The 22,123-nt window shown below is 36.4% G+C and overlaps 1 protein-coding gene across 2 annotated transcripts; it reads left to right on the plus strand.

The window, feature by feature from the left end:
- Positions 1-513: 513 nt before the first annotated feature.
- On the plus strand, positions 514-3,472 carry LOC18445603 (reticulon-like protein B9). 2 transcript variants are annotated; one of them, XM_020674368.2, is made up of 5 exons: positions 514-849; positions 1,027-1,207; positions 1,922-2,060; positions 2,357-2,426; positions 3,010-3,472. In XM_020674368.2, the coding sequence occupies exons 1-5, from the start codon at positions 660-662 to the stop codon at positions 3,171-3,173; spliced, it is 744 nt and encodes a 247-aa protein (XP_020530027.1). In that variant the 5' UTR covers positions 514-659; the 3' UTR covers positions 3,174-3,472. The 2 variants fall into 2 exon arrangements, with proteins under 2 accessions (XP_020530027.1, XP_006855801.2); XM_006855739.4 differs by having other exon boundaries at positions 515-849; positions 1,919-2,060.
- Positions 3,473-22,123: the final 18,651 nt, after the last annotated feature.

Raw genomic sequence — 22,123 nt, forward strand, 5'->3', positions numbered from 1 at the left:
ATGGACAGTGTACTCCCTAAAGAGCATGAAATCTTTTGGGGGGCCTTTTTTTTTTGCCAAAATAATTGACTTAGCCAAAAGATATTATACTACCTCGGGAGTATGGGAGTATAATGTGCATTTACCCTCTCCTAGAACCCCACCTATGATTACTATAGGAAGGACCCCAAATTTTGGGGACACATTGATCTCAATAAAAAAAATTGTTTTTCTAATTGCACCCTCAGAGCACTTGAAAAAGAAAAAACAAAGTCTCAAGATTGAATAAAAACCGTCCAATTTTTAAAGGGTGAAATCGAAGTTTTAAAAAACTCAGATTTTTAATTTTTTCTTTTTAGAATAATAATCTAATGTTTATTAAGTAGTTTCCAACATTTCACATTGAAAAATCTTCCCAAATAGGTTTTGTGACCGAAGGAGCATATATGTGCTTGATATTTTATTAATATGAGAAAGGAATTGATGGCATGCCACTATTTTAAGATGCTGCTTTATTAGCCAAGTTCAATCACTCATGCTTCTTTTGGGCTCTCTTTTCATTAGTGCATCTCAAAAGAAGCTTAGAGGCCAAGCAAAAGCAATCCTTTACCTCTCTTCCTTCCTCTTCTTACTTTCTTTCTTGATTCCTAGGCTTGGAACATCCCTCAACAATATAAGAAATGAAATTGATTCTCAGTTTTCATCGTTCCACAAAGCCACCATCCCACACACGCACATTCTTGTGCTCAAAACCCAGAAGAGCTGCAAAAGAAATGCCGATCTCGGAATCCAAAGATGACCGCTTGCAGTCAGAAACCAGGCTCGTTCGCCAACATAGGCCGGCACAAAGCATCTTTGGTAAAGGGAAAGGTAACATCTACGGTTGTCGGTGATATTATGTACTGTACATCAATACGATTTTCACTGCATGTGATGGAGATTATGGAACGGTTGTTTCATTGGAAAGAACTGTCATATAATGTTCCTTGTGGACTATACAATATTCATTGATTGATTGTTTGATGCATGCTGCATTTGCGTATACAGTGACTGATGTACTACTGTGGAAGGACTGGAAGTTGTCGCTTGGAGTCTTAGCGGGAGTGACGGCTGTGTGGTTGGTGTTCGAGGTGATGGAATACCATTTCATGACAGTTATGTGCTATGCCTCCATTCTTGCTATGGTTCTTCTCTTTGTATGGTGCAATGGTGCTGCTTTCGTAGACAGGTATCGGTTTATTTATTATTATTATTATTTAAATTACTGAGGGTATAGCCCTTAAGAGAGGAGAATGACGGACCAAGATTTGTGTAGCTGACCCCAATTAATTGAAAAAAAGTTATGATTTTGATGAAGGCATATCTCATTGAGAAAATAATATTTTTATGACAATAACTAAGAGAATAGTATGTTTTTTAATTTCAAAATAATGCCATATGGTTGCAACATTTTTGCATTTAGAAGTTGGACCTTCAAAATGTGGAGCCAACAATCTAGTCAAATTAGGTCTGGGTCTAACCGAGACCTAACTATTATGACCCGGATGCGCCTACCTGGAGGGTTGGGTCCGGTTCCAATCAACCTAGGCCGGAGTGGCTCTGGGTCAACTCTAGTTCGATCTTGAACCTTGTCGGGTAGGACGCAATCTGCGCATCACCTTCTTGAAGCCAAATATATTTATATATTTTACATAGAAAATGAAACATCAAATGGTGAAAACATCAGGAGCCTCTACCAATCCAAAGATTGCAAAGAAGACACACCACATAATAATTATCATTATCATCACCGTGGTTATTTGTACATTTATACTAAAGCTAGTTGTTCCTGATGCTGCTGCTGCTATTAAACTGTTTACAAAAATTATATCAATTCTCATCTTGTCAAACTATGGTAATATTGATCAAAAGATACCCTATTTTTGTTTCTTTTGGTCAGGAGGCCCCCAAAAATTTCAGAATTGATGATATCTGAGGCTTTATTCAAAGAAGTTGCTCATGTCTTACACTCCAAACTAACTTACTTCATGGTGGTCCTACAAGATATGGCCTCAGGAAAGGATCCTATGCTCTTTCTCCTGGTATGTACCCTATTGCCACTTCTTTAGGGGCAAATGTGAATTGAATTCATCCGCCTCTCATTCTGCTTGGATCAATTTGAGCGGTTGATGCTGGTCGGACCGTATGAATAAGCACTGTCTACATTTTGAATATCGTTTTGTTTCTGTCTTATGTTAGTATGAATTTGATGTTCCATTTCAAATCTCCTTTGAGCTTTAGAAAATTGGCCCCTTTCACATAATCCCTCTCTAAACCCATCAAGACTGAACAAAAAACACAAGGTTTTAAGAGCTAATGCTTGTTGCTTGTTTTGCAGACAATTTTTGTCTTGTGGATATTATCAGTGATTGGAAGCTACTGCAATTTCTTGAGCTGTGTATATTTCGGTTAGTACTCAGTATATATCCTATTTGCTGATCTTAGTGAAATTCAATCTAAAATAGTCAATGGGCCGAAAGCTTTGGCCTGAATAAAAGGTATTGTATTAATTGGTTATCGTGTGACGATTTGCAACACTGGCTCAATTCATACCAAGGATAGGGGCCCTCTCTCCACTAACTCACCCCAAAAAAAGAAAGAAAAAGTATTATATTAGAGGGCTGACACAAGGGAAACTGTACTGCAAATCTGTAGTACTTATGGTAAGGAAAATCTACAGTCACCAAGATCCATCAATTGTCAATGGTGGTTCATCATGTTCACTCCCATCAAATTATTATTGAACTAAAAAAATCCACAGTCAAGGGGATTATAGTATGTGATCATATATGTCTGTCATAAGGAGGTCACATTTGCTCCTATTTATTGGTTGTCAAATTGGATAGCTTAGCTGTGTCACAAAATTCAAGATATTTTTTTTTTTTTTTAACTTTGAGTGTAGTTAATAATACACTCAAAACCACCCGATTTGAAATCTGGCAGAAAATTTTGAATGTAATTTTGATATGCTTTTCTTTGCATTGTGTCCAGCCTATGTGTGCATGCAAATAATGCCAGTACTCTATGATCGATACGAGAGCGAGGTGGGGAACATCGCCAGGACAGGAAACATAGAGATACAGAGGATGTACAAGAAGTTCGACTCAAATGTTCTAAACAAGATCCCTAGAGCGAAAGACAAGAAATATAAATGAGGAGCATTTCTTCTCTAGACTGTAAAATTGGGTTTGTGTTCATGGAAACATTTGTGTCGGATAGTTTTCTATCTCTTCTGTTCAGTTATTGTGTAAATCTCCCTTTAACTCTAAAATCTAATGAAAAAGTGTTTGGTGGACTCACATTATTCTAGTGTGGTCCCCCTAAAAAATATACGTCAAAAATATAATTTCTATCCAAAATTTTAGAGTTCAATAATATCAACCATGACAATGATCTAAATTAAGAATTTTTATTTTTCAAACAATGTAAATGTTATTGTTTGAATTTCTTTCTTTACCAGCCATTTTAATTTATTGGATGTAATAGTTTTTATACATCCAACTTAGAGATGGACGTTAGATAGACAAGGGACTGCACGGTAATAGGTGAGTCGGCTGACTCACCAAAACCACGTCCGAACCTAAATACATGAGCTAAATCACCATTGGTGCATTAAAGATTTTACGCATGCAGATGTCATAAACACATTATCTATTGATTATATTAACGAATATAAAATGTCACCCCCCATAATATCCATTGTAAAGTGTAAAAGTTGGCAATCTTATGTCATGTGATGTGTGGTGGTTTTTTATTTTTAAGTTTTTGTATAAGTCAGATTGACGTGAAATTTTGTGGTTTAATTTTAATATGACACATCCAACAAAAATATTACAAAGTATTTTGAAAATTAAAATTGATCTATGCCCGGAAAGGGGGGGTAAATTTGTTATTTTTTTACTTATGAATTTTTTAATATTTTATTTGGACACACCTTGATAAAATATCCCAATTTTTGTGTCAATCAAATTTCCTTAATATCCTCAAATTGAGCAAATCTATGAAAATATGAAAAACTTGAAAAATTGACGGTAAAAAATGCATTACAAGAGACACTATTTCCAAAACTTGAAATCCATTTTTTTTCTCATGTCCATGCATCTTGAAGTCGAGATGATCAATTTGAAGATATTTGGGCATCAAAACAACTTCTTCTAGTGAAACTTTTGAAGTGGGCTTTAATTTGATTGTTTAGATCTTTGGTTCTATGTGAACTTTTCTATATATATATATATATATATATATGAGTTATGTTAGGGTGCTTACACTGTGGAGTAATTTATCATTGTACTCAACAAATTTTGGACTCTTCTTTATGCAGGGAGAAAATAAACCCGAAATAATAACAATTAAAAAAAAAAAAGGTTGAAAGAATAAACCATCTCTCAAAGTCAGCAAGAGAATCCACCCAAAAAATGATCTCTTTACAAGACCGATTTTTATTCAATTCACATTCACAGCCTTTACAATGAGGGACTTTCCCTTTAATAGACTTTGAAAATAAATAGATAAATAAAACAACTCACAATAAAAATAAACTCTCTCTTATCTCTCTAAAAGTCTCGTAGCACTTTCCCTTATCTCTCTCTCCCCAACTTCTACATAATCTCCTCCCTATCTCCCTCACACGCTATCTCCTTATTTTCTCTCTACGTCTCAGCAACTTCCCGAAAATAGCTCCCTCATTCTCACATGATCTTTATCCCTTCTTAAATCATTCCTAAAAGATTATTCCTAATCTATTTCACAAAATCTTACTGCTTAACAATATGTTCCAAATTCCTCTCTCCCTGATTAATTATCCCAGCTCACTTCCTATTGTTAAGAAAAATAAACGAAAGAATAATTAAATAAAAATTAAAATAACCCTAATTTTATTTGCATCATTTTACCTGGGTTGGGAGAAGTTCGACTTCGAACTTATCGAACTTAAATCTTTTAGAAGCCTTCTTAAAAATTGGTGATGAAGTCTCACCATTAGCCTCGGTACTTTGTCTTCAATTTCCTCAAGACTGTTGTAAGACTCTTTGCCTATTACTGTGTTCCAAGAGTAATTGTTGAATATGTGCTTGGGCTGATTATTCCTAACTAGGAAATGCCATATGCAATCGATGAACACCCTTGACCATGAAATTTTGGGAGATCGATTTTAATACAAAAATCTCGTGATCCTTCTATCGGTTGCGAATCTGGCATATAAATTTTTACGTTTCGCTCAAAATTAACACATTGGGTTTGTCGTGGGACTACTGGTACAAGATCAATGTGGCTGCGAGCACCTTCTTCACGATTAACATTGTTCTCCAACAGCTGGAACCTCTGATCCAACTGTTGCATCCCCTAATTCATTTCATGTACTTTGGATCAAACATCCTTTAGGGCTTTAGTCAAATTTTCTATAGCTTGTCCCTCGAGATCGTCCATAGAAGGAGTAGAATTAACTTCATGAGCTTTTAGTGGCATTGCAAAAAAAAAATAGATATCTAGATCTTACTTGCTCTCTTTGGATCTAACTTGCTCTGATACCAACTGATACAGGGAGAAAATAAACCCACAATAATAACAATAAAAAAAGAAGAAGTTGAAAGAATAAACTCTCTCTCAAGGTTTACAGGAGAATCCACCCCAAAAATGCTCTTCACAGGATCAAATTTTATTCAATTTTCATTCCCTAGCTTTACAATAAGTTTGGATGCCTGGAATTATATTGTATGTGAAATATATTACTGGCGTCGTATATTACCTGCAAATGCATTGTTACTGTTTCAGTAATATTTAGATGCAAAAAGATTTTCTAATAAAAACTTGCACCATTCTAAAGTCATGATGACATCATTTCTTACTTATTTTGCATGCCTTTGGAACTTACATGGAATCACATGTCTTCTAATATGATTAGACTTTGTTGTCGATATGATAAGTCATTGGAATAATATGATTGGAATAACATGATTTTATTGTGATAAGCCTTATTTGTATTTATTTTTTTTAGAAGTCTTTCAAATGTCTCTCTATATAATTTCAAATAAACAATAAATTTAGGATACCAAATTCAAAATCTTTGTAGTACCAGTTAAAAAATGGGAAAAAATTTGATTAGTAAACTAGAAGGTTTGGTAATTGTAGTAGAAAATTTTGAGGCATTGGAAGAGACTAAAGACGTATCTTATTTCAATTGAGCTTTTTCTAATCTCATATGAGGATTATGTTGTGTGAAATTTTTTATTATGATTGTGTAGGGCTTACCAGGACTTTCATGCTTCTCCCTTTTTAGGTGAGCAGTAGCGACTCTCCTGCTTCTCTCTTCAGGTTTGCAGCTGAAAAGAAAATGTCCAGATGAGAGAAAGGGGCTTAAAGAGAGATGTGCAACTTATGCAAACCAGTTATTAAGGCTCAAGAAAGAGAGGGGCGGGCTTAGAGAGGGAGGGACCTATGCAAACCAAAGGTTTACAAAGATATTTTCATAAGTGGAGATAGGGCATAGATATATTTTTAAGCGGGGATAGTGTAGAGAGAGACGCGCGAAAGATTTTTCAAAGAATACCTGTGATTTTTCATCTCTCATTGCGCATAATGGGTTTCGTGATTTTTGAAAAAATCTCGGTTAATCTATTATCATGTAATAAACTTCCAGGTACCTAAACGACCTCTAAGGGATTTTCCCTTTAAAAGACTTTGAAAATAAATAAATAAATAAAACAACTCACAATAAAAATAAACTCTCTCTTATCTCTCTAAAAGTCTTGCACCACTTTCCCTTGTCTCTCTCTCCAACTTCTACATATATCTCTCCCTATCTCCCTCACATGCTATCTCCCTATTTTCTCTCTACATCTCATCAACTTTCCCAAAATAGCTCCCTCATTTTCACGTGATTTTTATCCCTTCTCAAATTATTCCTAAAAGATTATTCCTAATCTATTTCACAAAATCCTCCCACTTAATAAGACTACCAAAATCCTATTTCTCCTATTAATTATCCCAGCTCACTTCTTATTCTTAAGAAAAGTAAACCAAAAAATAATAAATTAAAAATAATCTTAATTTTATTTACATAACTGCTATACATTTGTTGTGTATATTGAGAATTTTTTTAATAAGGGTATTTTTTATCATTAGGAGGGGTATGATGTCATCCACATAGGGTGTGACATCATCCACATGCAACACACTAGTGGCATTTAATGCTCTATATTGGTGATATCACACCGCATGTAAATGATGTCATATCCCTCCTAATAACTGAAAATACCCTTATTTAAAAAAGCTCTATGTACAAAATAAATAAAAGCATATGATGTCTAAATTTGTTGGCAAATAAAGCATGAAACACATACCACAAGAATACAAATATTACCTAGTTCGTCCTTGAAGGGCTATATCTATTGGCACGACAAACTAAAATCCACTTTACCAATGAAAATCACATGGTAGATTTTGGGATATAGAGTTACCTCTCTAACCCTCGACAAAAGCCAATTGAGTAAAGTCTTTTAAAACATTTTTTCCGACGGACACCACATATTGTTCTTCCTTCTCTTTACTTCTGACAATCATTACTGACGACAATAGATACAGATGCAAAAGCAACATGAAATTGACTTTCTCTCTAACTAAAAGGAAAACCGCTTAAAATCTCTATGGAAATCATTTTTCTACTAGAAACAACCTCTCATAGTCTACAAGATGTACCATCATAATGTTTCTCTCTATAGAAAGCTCTCTTCTCCCTGAAAAAGTCACCTTTCTAGTTTCTTTAGGAAACTTATCAATATCATTCTCAATCCCACAAAATATGAGATTTCCTCATGTGGGTGATTTTGGATATCACCATATCCAACAATTACGACCATCTGATCGGCTCAGATTCAAATTGGGTCGTTAGGTATACGGTATTCCATTCCCTCAGTCCACACACACACACGCACATATATATATATATATATATATATATATATATATATATATATATATATATATATATATATATATATATATATATATATATATATATATATATATATATATATATAGTTGGAAAAAATGCCCGACTTTTGTTAGGATTTTAAAAATCCTTCATCCCAAAATTTCATCTTAACTTTTTAATGACATTTCTTTGACCCCCTCACTCTCTTTGGAACATTGAAAACAAAAATTCAAAAAACCAACTCTCTCTCTCTTGCGCTAAACCACCAAAACCACAGCTCTCTCTTTCTCTCTAAACCAGAGCAACACCAGAGACTCGCTTGCGCATCATCAGAACAATCTTTCACTCTCTCATTCATAAAACCAGGTATGCTCCCTCTGTATCTCGTTTTTTCATAGGTTTTTTTGGGCCTCTCAGATTCTCCCCTCTTTATCTTGAGTTTTTTAGGGTTTGTCAGTTTCTTTCTCTATCTCGCTCGTCAAGAAGCAATCCATTTTTCCTATATCTCCATTTTTCTTTTGGGGGATTTTGTAGCAAACCAGTTTCTCCCTCTCCCTCTATCATGAATTTTTTCAGATGTGTCTTCTTCCACAGTTTCTTTATCTCTTTATGGGTTTGTTTTTTTTTTTAGGATTTTTAATGTGATATATATATATATATATATATATATATATATATATATATATATATATATATATATATATATATATATATATATATATATATATATATATATGCATCTCCCTGTGGGTTTTTTTTTTGCCTTTTTTAATGCTCTCTCGCTCTCTCTCTCTCTCCATTTTTCTTTTGAGGGTTTTGCAGCAAACCAGTCTCACCCTCTCCCACTATCACGATTATTTTTGGGCATCTTCTTCCTCAATTTTTCCATCTCTCTGTAGGCTTTTTTATTTTTTTTAAGGTTTTTTTAATGCTCTCCCTCTTGCTCTATCTCTATTTCCTCTGTTTTTTATTTTTTCTAGGCAGAGTTTTTTTTCTCAATTGAGCCAAGGAGCTTGCATATCAGAAATAAGAGAAAGAACTATGAGCCTTAGATAAAAGGCAATATTTTTTTACTTTAATGAGTAAGGGTATTTGCATATGATGGAAAATTTACATCCAATGTGCTCTCAATAGCATGCCTTTATTCATTGGGCTTATTCTAATAAATTATACTACTATGAAGCATTGAGTGAAACATAGATATCTTAGAGTATTTGTTTTCCTTCAAATACTACTAAATGTTCAGCATGCATGCTTCCACGTCTCTTGGAACCAAACTACATAGGATAATGGATACTTGTTTCATACTAAGATGGCTAGTCTGCCGTCTATTTACTATGAAACAACAGATCAAGTCCAATTATTTGTCTTATAGAGATCATTAAATACGTTTTGAATCTGATGGTGCCTATTTTACATAAATAATAAATTATACTAGTCTCTCTCTCTCTCTCTCTCTCTCAATTTTTCTTTAATGAATTTATGATGTTTTTGATATCTATGGAGTAGCAGTAGTTAAGCTCATAGGCTATAGAGTTATGTAACTTCCTTCATTTCCACTATGCATATTTTGATGGAGTTCATTCATCGTTAATGTAGTGTTGTTATATAGCCTTCTACTAGACCTTCAAGTGCTTGCATGCTTGCTATAGATTACGAATTTTTCATCTCGTTTCAACTTTTTAAATTTACATCCTACAAGTTTTCTTCTTCTCTGTCTCTTATCCCTTACATAGAAGACACATATGTGAAACTCTTAATTGTTTCCTTTATACCCTTTATAACTGTTTAATTGTTTATTATATCATAAGCCACACTCATCCTTTATTAGCAAAATTGTTAACCATTAATTTCTCATACAGTCCATGTTAAGTATCTATTGATAGGATTCATTTTCTAAGAAAAAGAAATGGATAACTTAGATACAATTCAGTTTTTTTCCTTAAATATCGATGATGGTGACACCACCACTTTTTGGAAAGGGCGTGGTGCCGATTCTTTGATGCAAGGCACTACGAACTTGGATGGGGGACAAGATTTATTGTCTGTAGATGAAGGGACAACACTCTCAAGATGAGTGCATATTGAGCCTGTATGTGACGTGTTATTCGATAATGAAAATGAGGCCTATGAATATTACTTAGGGTAAGTCAAGCTTGTGGGCTTTGGCATAAAAATGGGAGGTACATTTCAGAAATACGGTCAAAGGTTTGGGTGAGTGATTGAGTGTTCAAGGCAAGGATATTGTCATTATACATATGAGGCTAGTTAGAACCCTCGTCCCCGTACGAGGTGTGGTTGTTTGGTAAAATTGTGACTTAAGAAAGATGACAAACAAAGATAGTTTTAGTAGAATCTAGTTCGATAATGTCATATCAATTCTTTCATGATGTGGTAACATTTGATACCACATACTAAATAAACACATTTAGCATGCCTTTTAGGGTGATACTTGGAGTCAACTATCATAGTAATACTATTTTTTTTGGATGTGCCGTTATTTTTTATAAGACATCTAAGTCATTTATTTGGTTATTTAAAAATTGGTTGGAGACAATGGGAGGAAAGAAACCAAATATAATTATAACTGATCAAGATTTGACCGTAAGTGCTACAATTAAGAAGGTCTTCCCAGAGAGTAATCATCATTTTTGTGAGTGTCACATAATGAAAAAGTTTAAAACAAAGTTGGGTCATGTTATGCATGAGCATCCATTCTTTTTAGACTTATTGAAGAAGTGTTTTTACGATATCTACAATTGAAATGTTTGAATCCAAATGGAAAGAAATGATTGAGAGATTTGCTCTTGAAGAAGATACTTGGCTACAGTGGTTATACAATTGTCGCAAACAATAAGCTGATGGGTATAATAGTGATAGATTTACTGCAAGGACGATGACTGCACAACGCATTGAGAGGTTCAATTGTGAGCTTAAAGCTTATGTGTCTTCAGGAATAGGTCTTCATACAATTTTTAATGTCGTGCAGAAGTTGCAAGACAAAATGACTTTCAAAGAAAAAGAGAGAGACTTTAAAAATCTAACATCCACTCCTGCTTTGAAAACGCCCTTTAAAATAGAGTGTCATGCATCAAATGTCTACCCTCATAAAGTTTTTGAAAATTTTCAAAATGAACCAGTTGAGTATGCAAATTATAGGATCAAATTAATTGAGGACGATGAAATCTCTGCCAAGTATGATTTAGAAGACTCTCAAGGGGCATCCATCCATCACATTGTTACATTTAATAGATCATAGAGCAAAGTCACTTGCACATGTCACATGTATAAGCGTGTTAGTATCCCCTGTTAGCATATGCTCCAGGTTTTTAGTGTGAAGAATGTGGTGGAGATCCCATCACATTAAATGTTGAGGCATTGGACAATGGATGCGAAGAAGGGTATAGTGGGTGATACACATGGTGTTAGGAATTTGGGTCCATATACTTTGAATCGATTCATTAGACGACATGAGTTCTACAAGCTTGTACGGATGATTGAAGAGCCCGTAATAGAAAATGATGAGTTATCTGAGAAACTCAAGTCGCTAGCCAATGAATTCAATGTTGCACATGGCATTAGTTAGTCAAATGATGCCCTCCCACTCCCCACCCCCATTTGGCACTAGTCAGTCAGATGATGAGCCCCCATCTTGTGACTGTACAGAATCCACCACGTATTCAAGCAAAGGTTCAGCCAAGAACCCTGCGGATGAAGTCGGCAAGTGAAAATGGCACCAAGTACAAGGAAGTGTGTGGTTTGCAGTCAGGGTGGTCATGATAAGCGTAATTGCCCAACGATGAAACTTAGCATATAAGTGCATGTCTGATTATTTTCTTCAATTAACACTTTATTGTTACATTATGTATTAGTCTATTCATTTGAAAGATGTATTTTGTAATAAACTAACAAATCATATCTATCTGGTAGGGCTGGTGGGAATGTTTTAAGTGGTCTAATAGGCTCCCAAAATAGCCAGGGCGTAAATGGACGTGGTGTGAGAAGGTTGGCTCTAAAGTAACTTGCAATAGTATATATATTTAGTGAGATTTATAATAATTCATAGAGAAGTTACTGATTTTGTTGATTTTTCCTTGATGTTGCAGGTCAAAAAGGAAGCTCGTGATGGGCTAAAGATTTTGTGATCTTTCCTTGCTGGTTTTTGGTAGAAAGAAAGTTCGTGATGGACTGAAGACTTTTTTGCAAGACGAAAAGGAGGCTCGTGATGGACTAAATATTTTGTTGATGATTGTTATATCTTAAAGTGGATGTACAAAGATTTTGGAAGGTCCTTTTTTGGTAGATGGACTGGTGTAATTGGTGCTTCAACTGTTTCAAAGTTATAAAGGCGCAAACCTCAACAATTCTAGGGGACCATAGGCAATTTTTAGCATATATCCCCTCTTTTTATTTTTGATGTAGAGCATTTTTTGAGCCCCTTGTGGGTTTTCATACAGGGCACCCATTTATAGGGTTGGTAAGTTTTTTGGACCTTCTTTTGACCTCTTGTGAGATCACATGTTTTGATCAAGTTTTACTCACTGAGTTGCAGATGATTGCTTGTATTGGAACTGAGTTCAAAATAATTGTAATGGCAATAACATTTAGCAAGCTTGGAATGCATATTGTCTATAAAGAATCACTAGTTAAATATTTATTTTTACTAATTAACTGTAGAGCAGCCCTAACAGTGGTATTATAGTAAAGGTATCAAGCCCCTTACCTTCTTATTTCATGATAATTTGAGCTCAAATTAACCCTTGAGTACGAGTCATTGATTCCTAATTCTTTAATTCAATTTTCGAGAGAATTTGATTGAGCATTTTTGAGATTTCATTGATTGATTTATCTATAATTTTTTGACCCAAATGTGTATTTTAAATCACCTCCTTGATGTTTTAATTTGGTGGGTTTTAAAGGGGAAAACTATGCCTAAATTTTCCCTCACCTAAACTACGCATTTTATCACCAAATTGTGAGTAGTTTTGGCCGATTTTTCCCCAACAATTTATCCTGCGATTTTCATCAAAATGCTAGAGTCTCTTCTTTGATGAAAAGTGTCACATAGGTTGTAAGGATCGAAACTTTTCCAGGCTAGAAAGGCTTGTGCGGTAGTGAAAAGCCAATGGAAGAGGAGGAGAGAAGTGTTAAAGCCATATGTGCAAAGCCATATGTGTAAAGCCATTTGTGTAAAGCCATTTGTGTAAAGTCATCTGTGTAAAGCCATCTGTGTAAAGCCATCTCTGTAAAGCCATCTCTGTAAAGTCGTGTAAAGCCATCTGTGTAAAGCCATCTGTGTAAAGTCTTCTGTGCAAAGCCGTCTGTGTAAAGCCGTGTGTGTAGTGTAAAGCCATCCATGTAAAGTCGTACGTGTAACGCCATCTATGTAAAGATGTTTGTGTAAAGCCATGTGTAAAGCTGCCTGTGTAAAGCTATCTGTGTAAAGCCGTCTGTATAAATTCGTCTGTGTAAAGTCGTCTGTGTAAAACCGTCAGTGTAAAGTCATCTGTGTATTGTCATTTGACACATGTAAGCCACTTGTGGGCATGTAAGCCACTTGTGGGCCTTTGACAGTCACATGGACACCACATACACAACACTTGTAACCCTTGTTGCCACTTGGCTTGTGCATGCTGCCCCTCTCCCCTTTCTTGTTTATAAATACCCCTTCAAACACTCATCTCAAGATTTTTACACACACTCTCTCTCTCTCTCTTTAAGAGCCATTGTGAGCTCACTGTTACTCCACTATTAGAGCCTTGGTAAGAAGCTTGAGGAGGAATGTGTAAGGGGATTTGAGGACACAATTGCTAAGTAGGTAAGTACATCAACTCACCATTGTATTCACACTTGAGGAGTATGAAATTAGAGGTAGAAATGGATAAATGTTAAGGAAAAACATATTGATTTTATAGTACTTATGCATTACTTTATCGTAGATTTTAATACTGAATATGATTCTTTTACTTGCAAAAAATCTGTGGAAGAGAATTTTTACATCTCTAAACTGAAGTGAAAAGAGTTTCATGTGTTTGTCTTTTATAGTTGAAAGTTATTAAGTGTCTCATGAAGCATGTTCTGTGACACTATAAATTTCAAAAAACTTGCATGTTTTTATACTAAGAATTTGACTAGCCAAATGAGGTCCAAGATACCTCAAATCACTGTCATTAGAAAGATGAATGAGTCTATTACCATCTTCATGTTTAAACCATGCTAAGATTCTTAATGAATGAGAAGTTATGCCCTAAAATGAACAGACATGTCACTGTTAACATATTGTATTGAATTTCAAACTGTCATTGGCGTTGCTATTAGTTTTGACCAACCAAATGAAGTCCATTTTCTTTCAAACTACACCATTTAAAATATCTTTGAGTAGACTTAAAGTTTCATTAAGAAATTATTTTGAAATTTCTCCTAGATTAAAAGTTATACAATTATTTGTGAAGCAATGTCACTGTAGATAGATTTCACTAAAATTCAGAACCATTATTTTGGTTGTCATGGACTTTTGAATGACAAATGGAGTCCAATTGCTTTCAAACTGCCCTTGTTAGAAAGATATGTATTTTTACTCGAAGTTTGGTTTTGGAATCACTTTAAAATATCCTATGGATTGAAAGTTATAATTGTTCTAAGTGAGACATGTCACTGTCTTAGATGCACAGCATGGTACATATAGTGAACCCCCATTGTATTGAACGTTTGAAGGGCTAAATGAGGTTCAAATGCTTTTAAACCACCCCCATTTGAAAGATATATGTATATAGTGTAAAATTAGTCTTGAAACCATTTTTAAATTCGAAATAGATCAAAGTTACGACCTTATTTATGGTCGGACGTCACTGTATAAAATGGCAGGAAATGTGAATTGTAATACTAAAAAAGAGATACTGCTACAGTCATATTGTGATACTGTTAATGTCATACTGAGATATTGATATCGTCATAATGTGACACTGATACTGTGATAATATAATATTGATACTGTGATATTGGAAATGTGATAATGCGATACTGGGATACTGATGTGATACTGACCACTACGCAATGGGATACCTATTGGTAATGGGTACTGTTATACTGTTGTGATAATGATAGTGTAAGTCATTATGATATTGACCACTATGCAATGAGACACCCATTGATAATAGGGATTGTCATACTGTGACACATTATGAGATTCCTATACTGTGATATGTTACGAGACTAACCACTACGCAATGGGACACCCATTGGTAGTGACACTATTATACTGAGAAAACATTGTGATATGGATAAACTATGATATACTGTGACACTGACCTCTACGCACTGGGTCACCCATTGGTAGTTGGATACTGTTATACTGATAAATGTTGACTGCACCTTGACCACAATGATAGAACTGGGGTCGAGAAGTGAAATTGAGTTAATTGGGTGGGTCGCACCCCCTAATTGCATTAGGTTACCCAATGGTAGTGTAACGCTCTCTCGCTGGAAGGACATATGAAAGGGCCATGTCTTACAAGGTCACGACCTATCGAATACCCCAAAGCACGCTGAGGATGTGTGTGTGTGTATGTATGTGTGAGGACATTATGAAGTGGGACACCCACTTGTCATTGTCTTCCCTTTTGAACGATGGTAGAGGTTCCAAGTTACAGGATTAACTTAACATGATCGATGGAACTTCTATTTCAGGAGCAAGCTTCTCTAGATTTTACTATGTGAAACTGTGATCTATTAGCCTTACTGTTCTGCTTAAGATGGAATGATTGATGACTTATGTATTGTATGTTCCTGATAATTGAACTATGTTTATTCTTAAACTGTTAATGTACTGAAAGGCCTAATAAGGGAAATTTTCTTGATATCTCTGTAAGTTAGTGAGCACTATTAACTGCTATCTCTGTTTATGAAGTTGGAATGCAATGGTGTAGATCTACTTTCTGGCTTGTTAGCTCATTCCATTTTTTTCTCATGACTGTAAAGTGATAGTCTCTGATCTGAAGATCGGGCAGCTGAGCTGTGCGTTGGAGTAAAGCTTGAAGTCTGGTGAAGGATTTTGCAGAAGCTTTTTCATAGTAGGTGTTTGGTGGCTATGCCACTTGAATGTTTTATGTTATCCTTGTATTTTTTTTATGGGCTATTAGTGGCTTGAAGTAATTGTAAGGAATGTTGGATAATGAATGTTAATGGAAATGGTTATGTTTTTGGATTTATATATGTCTTATTGATTGGATTTTAGTTTTCTCTATGGTTTACTCTTGGTTCCATTTTTTTTATGCGTTGCACCACTCTCACCTGAGTGGCGTTCGCCACCTCATGTCACGGTCCCACGCTCTGTCACCCTTCGGTATGTACAGTATGGGGCCAGGGGGCAGGGTCGTGACAGTTTATGGTGTTAGAGCATTCATGATAGGACTCTTGCGCTAAGAAGTTTTAGAAGTGTCTTTTGGATAGTTCTTTGATAGGCTAGTATTTGGGTGCTTGTGTTTTAGGTTCAAGATGTCGATGACTCGTACCAACATTGCGAGTTCCTGCGACAAGAACACCGAGGTCCCCGGTGAATTTTTTAGGACTCTTGGAACCATGACACAAATGATGAAGGAATCGATGTCTGCCCCGTCTACCCCTGCCCCGATCAGAGTGATAGTGGTTTGATAGAAAGATTCAGGAGGCTGGCACTTTCGACTTTCGTGGGGCATGGGGGAGTGGAAAGAGCCGAGAGATGGAGAAGACATGTGGAGAAGATCTTTGAAGTCTTAAACTGTACAGATGAACAGAGAGTGAGGTTGGGTACTTTCATGCTTGAAGGAGAGGCTGAGCACTAGTGGAGCTCAGTAAAGTAGTCTTGGAAGAGGTCAAGAACTATAGCCACATGGGAGAACTTCTTGGAAGCATTTTATGAAAAATATTTTCCTGACTCGGTGAGAGAAAGAAAAGAAGTGGAGTTTATAGAGCTACATCAAGGAAGAATGTTCGTGGAATAGTACGTGGCAAAGTTTGCTTAGCTGTAGAGGTTCGTGCCACACATTATTGACACAAAGGAGCGAAAAGCTAGCAAATTTGAGAGGGCCTTTTGGCCTGATATAAGGGAAAGGATAATTTCGACAAACCTCAAGACCTTCTCTCCACTAGGGGATCTCGCCCGAAAAATAGAAAGAGATTGTGCAGATTTATGTTTGAGGAAAGAAGGGAGATTGGGGGCCGCGCAGCCCGAGAATTTTAAGAAGAAAGCTCGACCACCTCCAAGGAGAGAATTTAAAGGAAGAATGATTAGGGTGATGTCAAGATTCAGAGGACTTTTTCAGGAGATGTAAGGGGCAATCGGCGCCTAGTCTACCCTCACTATGGTTTGAGTAATCATACGGCAGCGAAATGCTTTAGGAAGACTAGGGCCTGTTTCTGTTGAGGCAAGCTAGGCCACTTAGTTAAAGACTGTCCAGTTAAAGGACCAGAGAACTAACCAAGGACTCAAGGTCAGGAGTTCGCCCTGACAGAGCAAGAGGCTAAGGCGTCGACCTTTGTTATTCGAGGTATGCTTTTTGTTTGTGAATTTAAAGCAAGAATTTTAATTGATCCTGGATCTTCCCATTCGTTTGTTGCACTACACTTTGCATGCCACCTAAATGCTAAACCTACACAACTTGATTGGGCTTTGATAGTAAGCACACCTATGGGAGGATCTATAGAAACTGACGTAGTATATAAACATTGTGGGGTTGTGCTTGAGGGGCAGATGTTACCTACATACATGATACTCCTAGACATCCAAGACTTTGATATTATCTTGGAAATAGACTGGTTGTCCACCCACTATGCCATAGTAAACAACCATGATAAGACTGTAACTTTTAGACGCCCAAACCAACCTGAATTGAGTTTTATGGGTATCAAAGATGTTTCTCCTCTACACATCATTTCAGCCCTTCGGGCTTCCCACCTGTTGACAATAGATGTATGGAATACTTGGCTTATGTAGTAGAAAATCAGGATGTCCGGTCCAAGTTAGAAGAGATACCAGTAGTATCGATGAAGAGTTAACCTCTCTGCCCCTAGTAAGGGAGATAGAGTTTGAAATAGAAGTAGCCCCTTGTATTGCTCCCATTTTTAAAGCTCCTTACAAGATGGCCCCAGCTAAATTAAAGGAACTAAAGGAGTAATTTCAGGAATTATTGAATAAAGGGTCATCCGACCGAGTGTATCACTATAGGGCGCACCGGTTTTATTTGTAAAGAAGAATGATGGATCCTTGAGACTATGTATTGATTATAGACAACTGATTAAGTTACTGTGAAGAATAAGTACCCTTTACCCAGAATTAATGACTTATTTGATCAACTTCAAGGGGCTCAAGTATTTTCTAAGATTGACCTCCGGTCAAGCTATCATCAACTGCGGGTTAAGGAAAAAGATGTTTCCAAGATCGCATTCAGGACCCGGTATGGTGATTACGAATTTCTGGTGATGTCGCTTGGATTAACCAAAGCAACAGCTGTCTTTATGGATTTGATGAACCGAGTTTTTAGATATTTCCTTGATGACTTCGTGGTAGTTTTTATCGATGATATTCTGGTGCAATCGGAGAGTATGAATGAGCCTGAACATCACCTACGGATGGTCCTCTATACCTTAAAGTCTGAAAGGTTATATGCCAAGTTAAGTAAGAGTGAATTCTGGCTCCCAAGCATGGATTTCCTCAGGCATATTGTTTATAAGGATAGGGTTGCAGTTGACCCTTATAAAATCGAGGTTGTATTTAAGTGGGGAAGACCAATGAATGTATTTAAAATCCCCAGTTTCTTGGGACTGACGAGTTACTATAGACGTCTTGTGGAAGGTTTCTCAAAGATAACCCTTCTCCTAACCCGCCTAACCTAGAAGGAAGTAAATTTTGTATGGTCAGAAGCTTGTGAGGAAAGTTTTCCAGAACTAAAGAAGAGACTGACTACAGCCCCGATACTGACTTTGCCCGAGGGGAAGGAAGATTTTATAGTTTACACTAATGCCTCGCACAAAGGGCTTGGGTGTGTGTTAATGCAGCGAGGAAAGGTCTTAGCTTATGCCTCTAGGCAGTTAAAGTCGTATGAGCAAAACTATCCCACCCATGATTTGAAACTGACAGCTATGGTTTTCATCTTGAAATTTGGAGGCACTATCTCTATAAGACCCAATTTAAAGTGTTTACTGACCATAAGAGCCTTAAATACTGCACCATTAACTATCACCCGGGTAAGACAAATGTCATGGCAAATGCCTTGAGTAGGAAGCCCATGGTGTCAGTGGCTCACATTATGGTCCGAGAGATAAAATTATTAGAGGATGCAGTAGAATGACACCCAACTCTACCCCTTAGAGGTGAGGTGGGAACAATTTCATGTATAAGGGTGGAGCCCCAACTTTTCAGCAGCTCCGAGTGACACAAAAGGAAGATCTTCAATTCATGAAAATTCTTGAGGAAATGAAGTTGGAAGGAAATGAGGATTTCACTATAGGTAGTGATGGAATGTTAAGATTTAGGGGTCGGGTATGTGTTCCTAATGACGAGAATGTAAAAAGGGCTATCTTGGAAGAAGCACACCACTCCCGTTATATAGTGCATGCAGGGTACGAAAATGTATCAGGACCTGAAGAGGGTCTTCTGGTGGAATAATATAACGAGAAAAGTAGCACAATTTGTTTCCAAGTGTTTGACCTGTCAACAAGTGAAGGCTGAACATTAGAAACCTGCTGGACTATTACCGCCCTTACCCGTGTTAGAGTGAAAGTGAGAACACATTACCATGGACTTTGTGTCTGGCCTACCTAGATCGAGCCTTGGACATGACAATATTTGGGTCATTGTGGACCAATTAACCGAAGCTGTTCATTTCTTAACGGTCCACACCACCTATACTCTGCATAGATTAGTCATCTATACATCAAAGAGATTGTAAGACTGCATGGAGTACCTGCTAGCATTGTGTCCGACAGGGACCCTAGATTCGCTTCAAGGTTTTAGAACAACCTGCAGTTAGCTTTGGGAACGAAACTCACTTTTAGTACTGATTTTCATCCTCAGACTTATGGACGTATGAAAAGACTATTCAGACCCTGAAAGATATGTTAAGGGCTTGTATTTACAGATTTCAAAGGAAACTGGGATGATCATATGCCTCTGATAGAGTTTTCTTATAACAACAGTTCCAGGCCAGTATCCAAATGGCACCTGTTGAGCCACTGTATGGGAGGAAGTACAGATCACCCATGTGTTGGGATGAAGTCGGCGAGAGGAGACTGTTAGGACCAGAGATTGTTCGGATAACATTAGAAAAGATTGCTTTAATTAGAAAAAGGCTCAAAATAGCTCAGAGTCGGCAGAAGAGTTATGTCGACTATAGGAGAAGAGATCTCGAATTTAAAGTGGGTGATCGGGTCTTTTTGAAGGTATCACCAACAAAAGGCATTATGAGATTTGGCAAGAAGGGGAAACTGTGTCCACCATTTATTGGACCCTTTGAAATTTTAGAAAGAATTGGAGTTGTGGCATATTGACTGGCCCTACCGCCTGAGTTGGCCAATATTCATAATATTTTTTATGTGTCCCTATTAAGGGAGTATCACCCTGACATGTCCCATGTTTTAAAGTATGAACCGATCCCGATCAGGGAAGATTTATCTTATGTTGAACAACCAATTGAGATTTTGGATAAGAGGGTTCAGGTTTTGCATAGCAAAGATATCCCCTGGTCTGGGTTCTATGACAGTATCATTCACAAGAATAATTAGCATGAAAACAAGAAGTTGAAATCCAAGATAAATACCCCCATCTGTTTAATTAACTAAGTTACAATTTTGAGGATAAAATCATTTTTAAAGAGGGGGATGATGTAAGAACCGAAACTTTTCCCAGCTAGAAAGGCTTGCGCGGTAGTGAAAAGCTAATGGAAATGGAGAAGAGAAGTGTTAGAGCCATATGTGTAAAGTCCTTTGTGTAAATCCGTCTGTGTAAAGTTGTCTGTGTAAGGCCATCTGTGTAAAGCCGTCTGTGTAAACCCGTTTGTGTAAAGCCGTATGTGTAAAGTCGTCTGTGTAAAGCCGTCTGTGTAAAGTCATCTATGTATTGTCATTTGACACATGTAAGCCACTTGTGGGTCTTTGACAGTCACATGGACACCACATACACAACACTTGCAACCCTTGTTGCCACTTGGCTTGTGCATGCTGTCTCTCTCCCCTTTCTTGTTTATAAATACCCCTTCAAACACTCATCTCAAGAATTTTTACTCACACACACTCTCTCTCTCTCTCTCTCTCTCTCTCTCTCTCTCTCTCTCTCTCTAAGAGCCATTGTGAGCTCACTATTACTCCACTATTAAAGCCTTGGTAAGGAGCTTAAGGAGGACTGTGTAAGGGGATTTAAAGACACCATTGCTGAGTAGGTAAGTGGATCAACTCACCATTGTATTCATACTTGAGGAGTATGAAATTAGAGGTATAAATGGATAAATGTTAAGGAAAAACATATTGATTCTACAGTAATTATGCATTACTTCATGGTGGATTTTAATACTGAATATGATTCCTCTATCTGCAAAAAATCTGTGGAATAGTATTTTTACATCTCTAAACTAAAGTGAAAAGAGTTTCATGTGATTGTCTTTTATAGTTGAAAGTTATTTAAGTGTCTCATGAAGCATGCCCTGTGACACTTTAAATTTCCAAGAACTTGCATGTTTTTGTAGTATTTAAGTAGTCAAATGAGGTCCAAAAGACCTCAAATTACTGCCATTAGAAAGATGCATGAGTCTATTATCATCATCATGTTTAAACCATGCAAAGATTCTTAATGAATGAGAAGTTATGCTCTAAAATGTATTAGACATGTCACTGTTTACAAATTGTACTGAATTTTAAATTGTCACTACTGGTGCCATTAGTTTTGACTAACCAAATGAAGTTTATTTTTTTTTTCAAACCACTGTTATTTGAAAGATCTCTGAGTAGACTTAAAGTTTCATGAAGAAATTATTTCAAAATTTCTCCTAGATTGAAAGTTATACAATTATTTGTAAAGGCATATCAATATGGACAAATTTCATTAAAATTCAGAACCATCACTTTGGTTTATATGGACTTTTGAATAACCAAATGGAGTCCAATTGCGTTAAAACTGCCCTTGTTGGAAAGATACGTGTTTTTACTCGAACT

The sequence above is a fragment of the Amborella trichopoda genome, chromosome 12 (assembly GCF_054954075.1).
Source record: "Amborella trichopoda isolate Santa Cruz 75 chromosome 12, AtrichopodaSantaCruz75HAP2 v2.0, whole genome shotgun sequence".
NCBI lineage: Eukaryota > Viridiplantae > Streptophyta > Magnoliopsida > Amborellales > Amborellaceae > Amborella > Amborella trichopoda.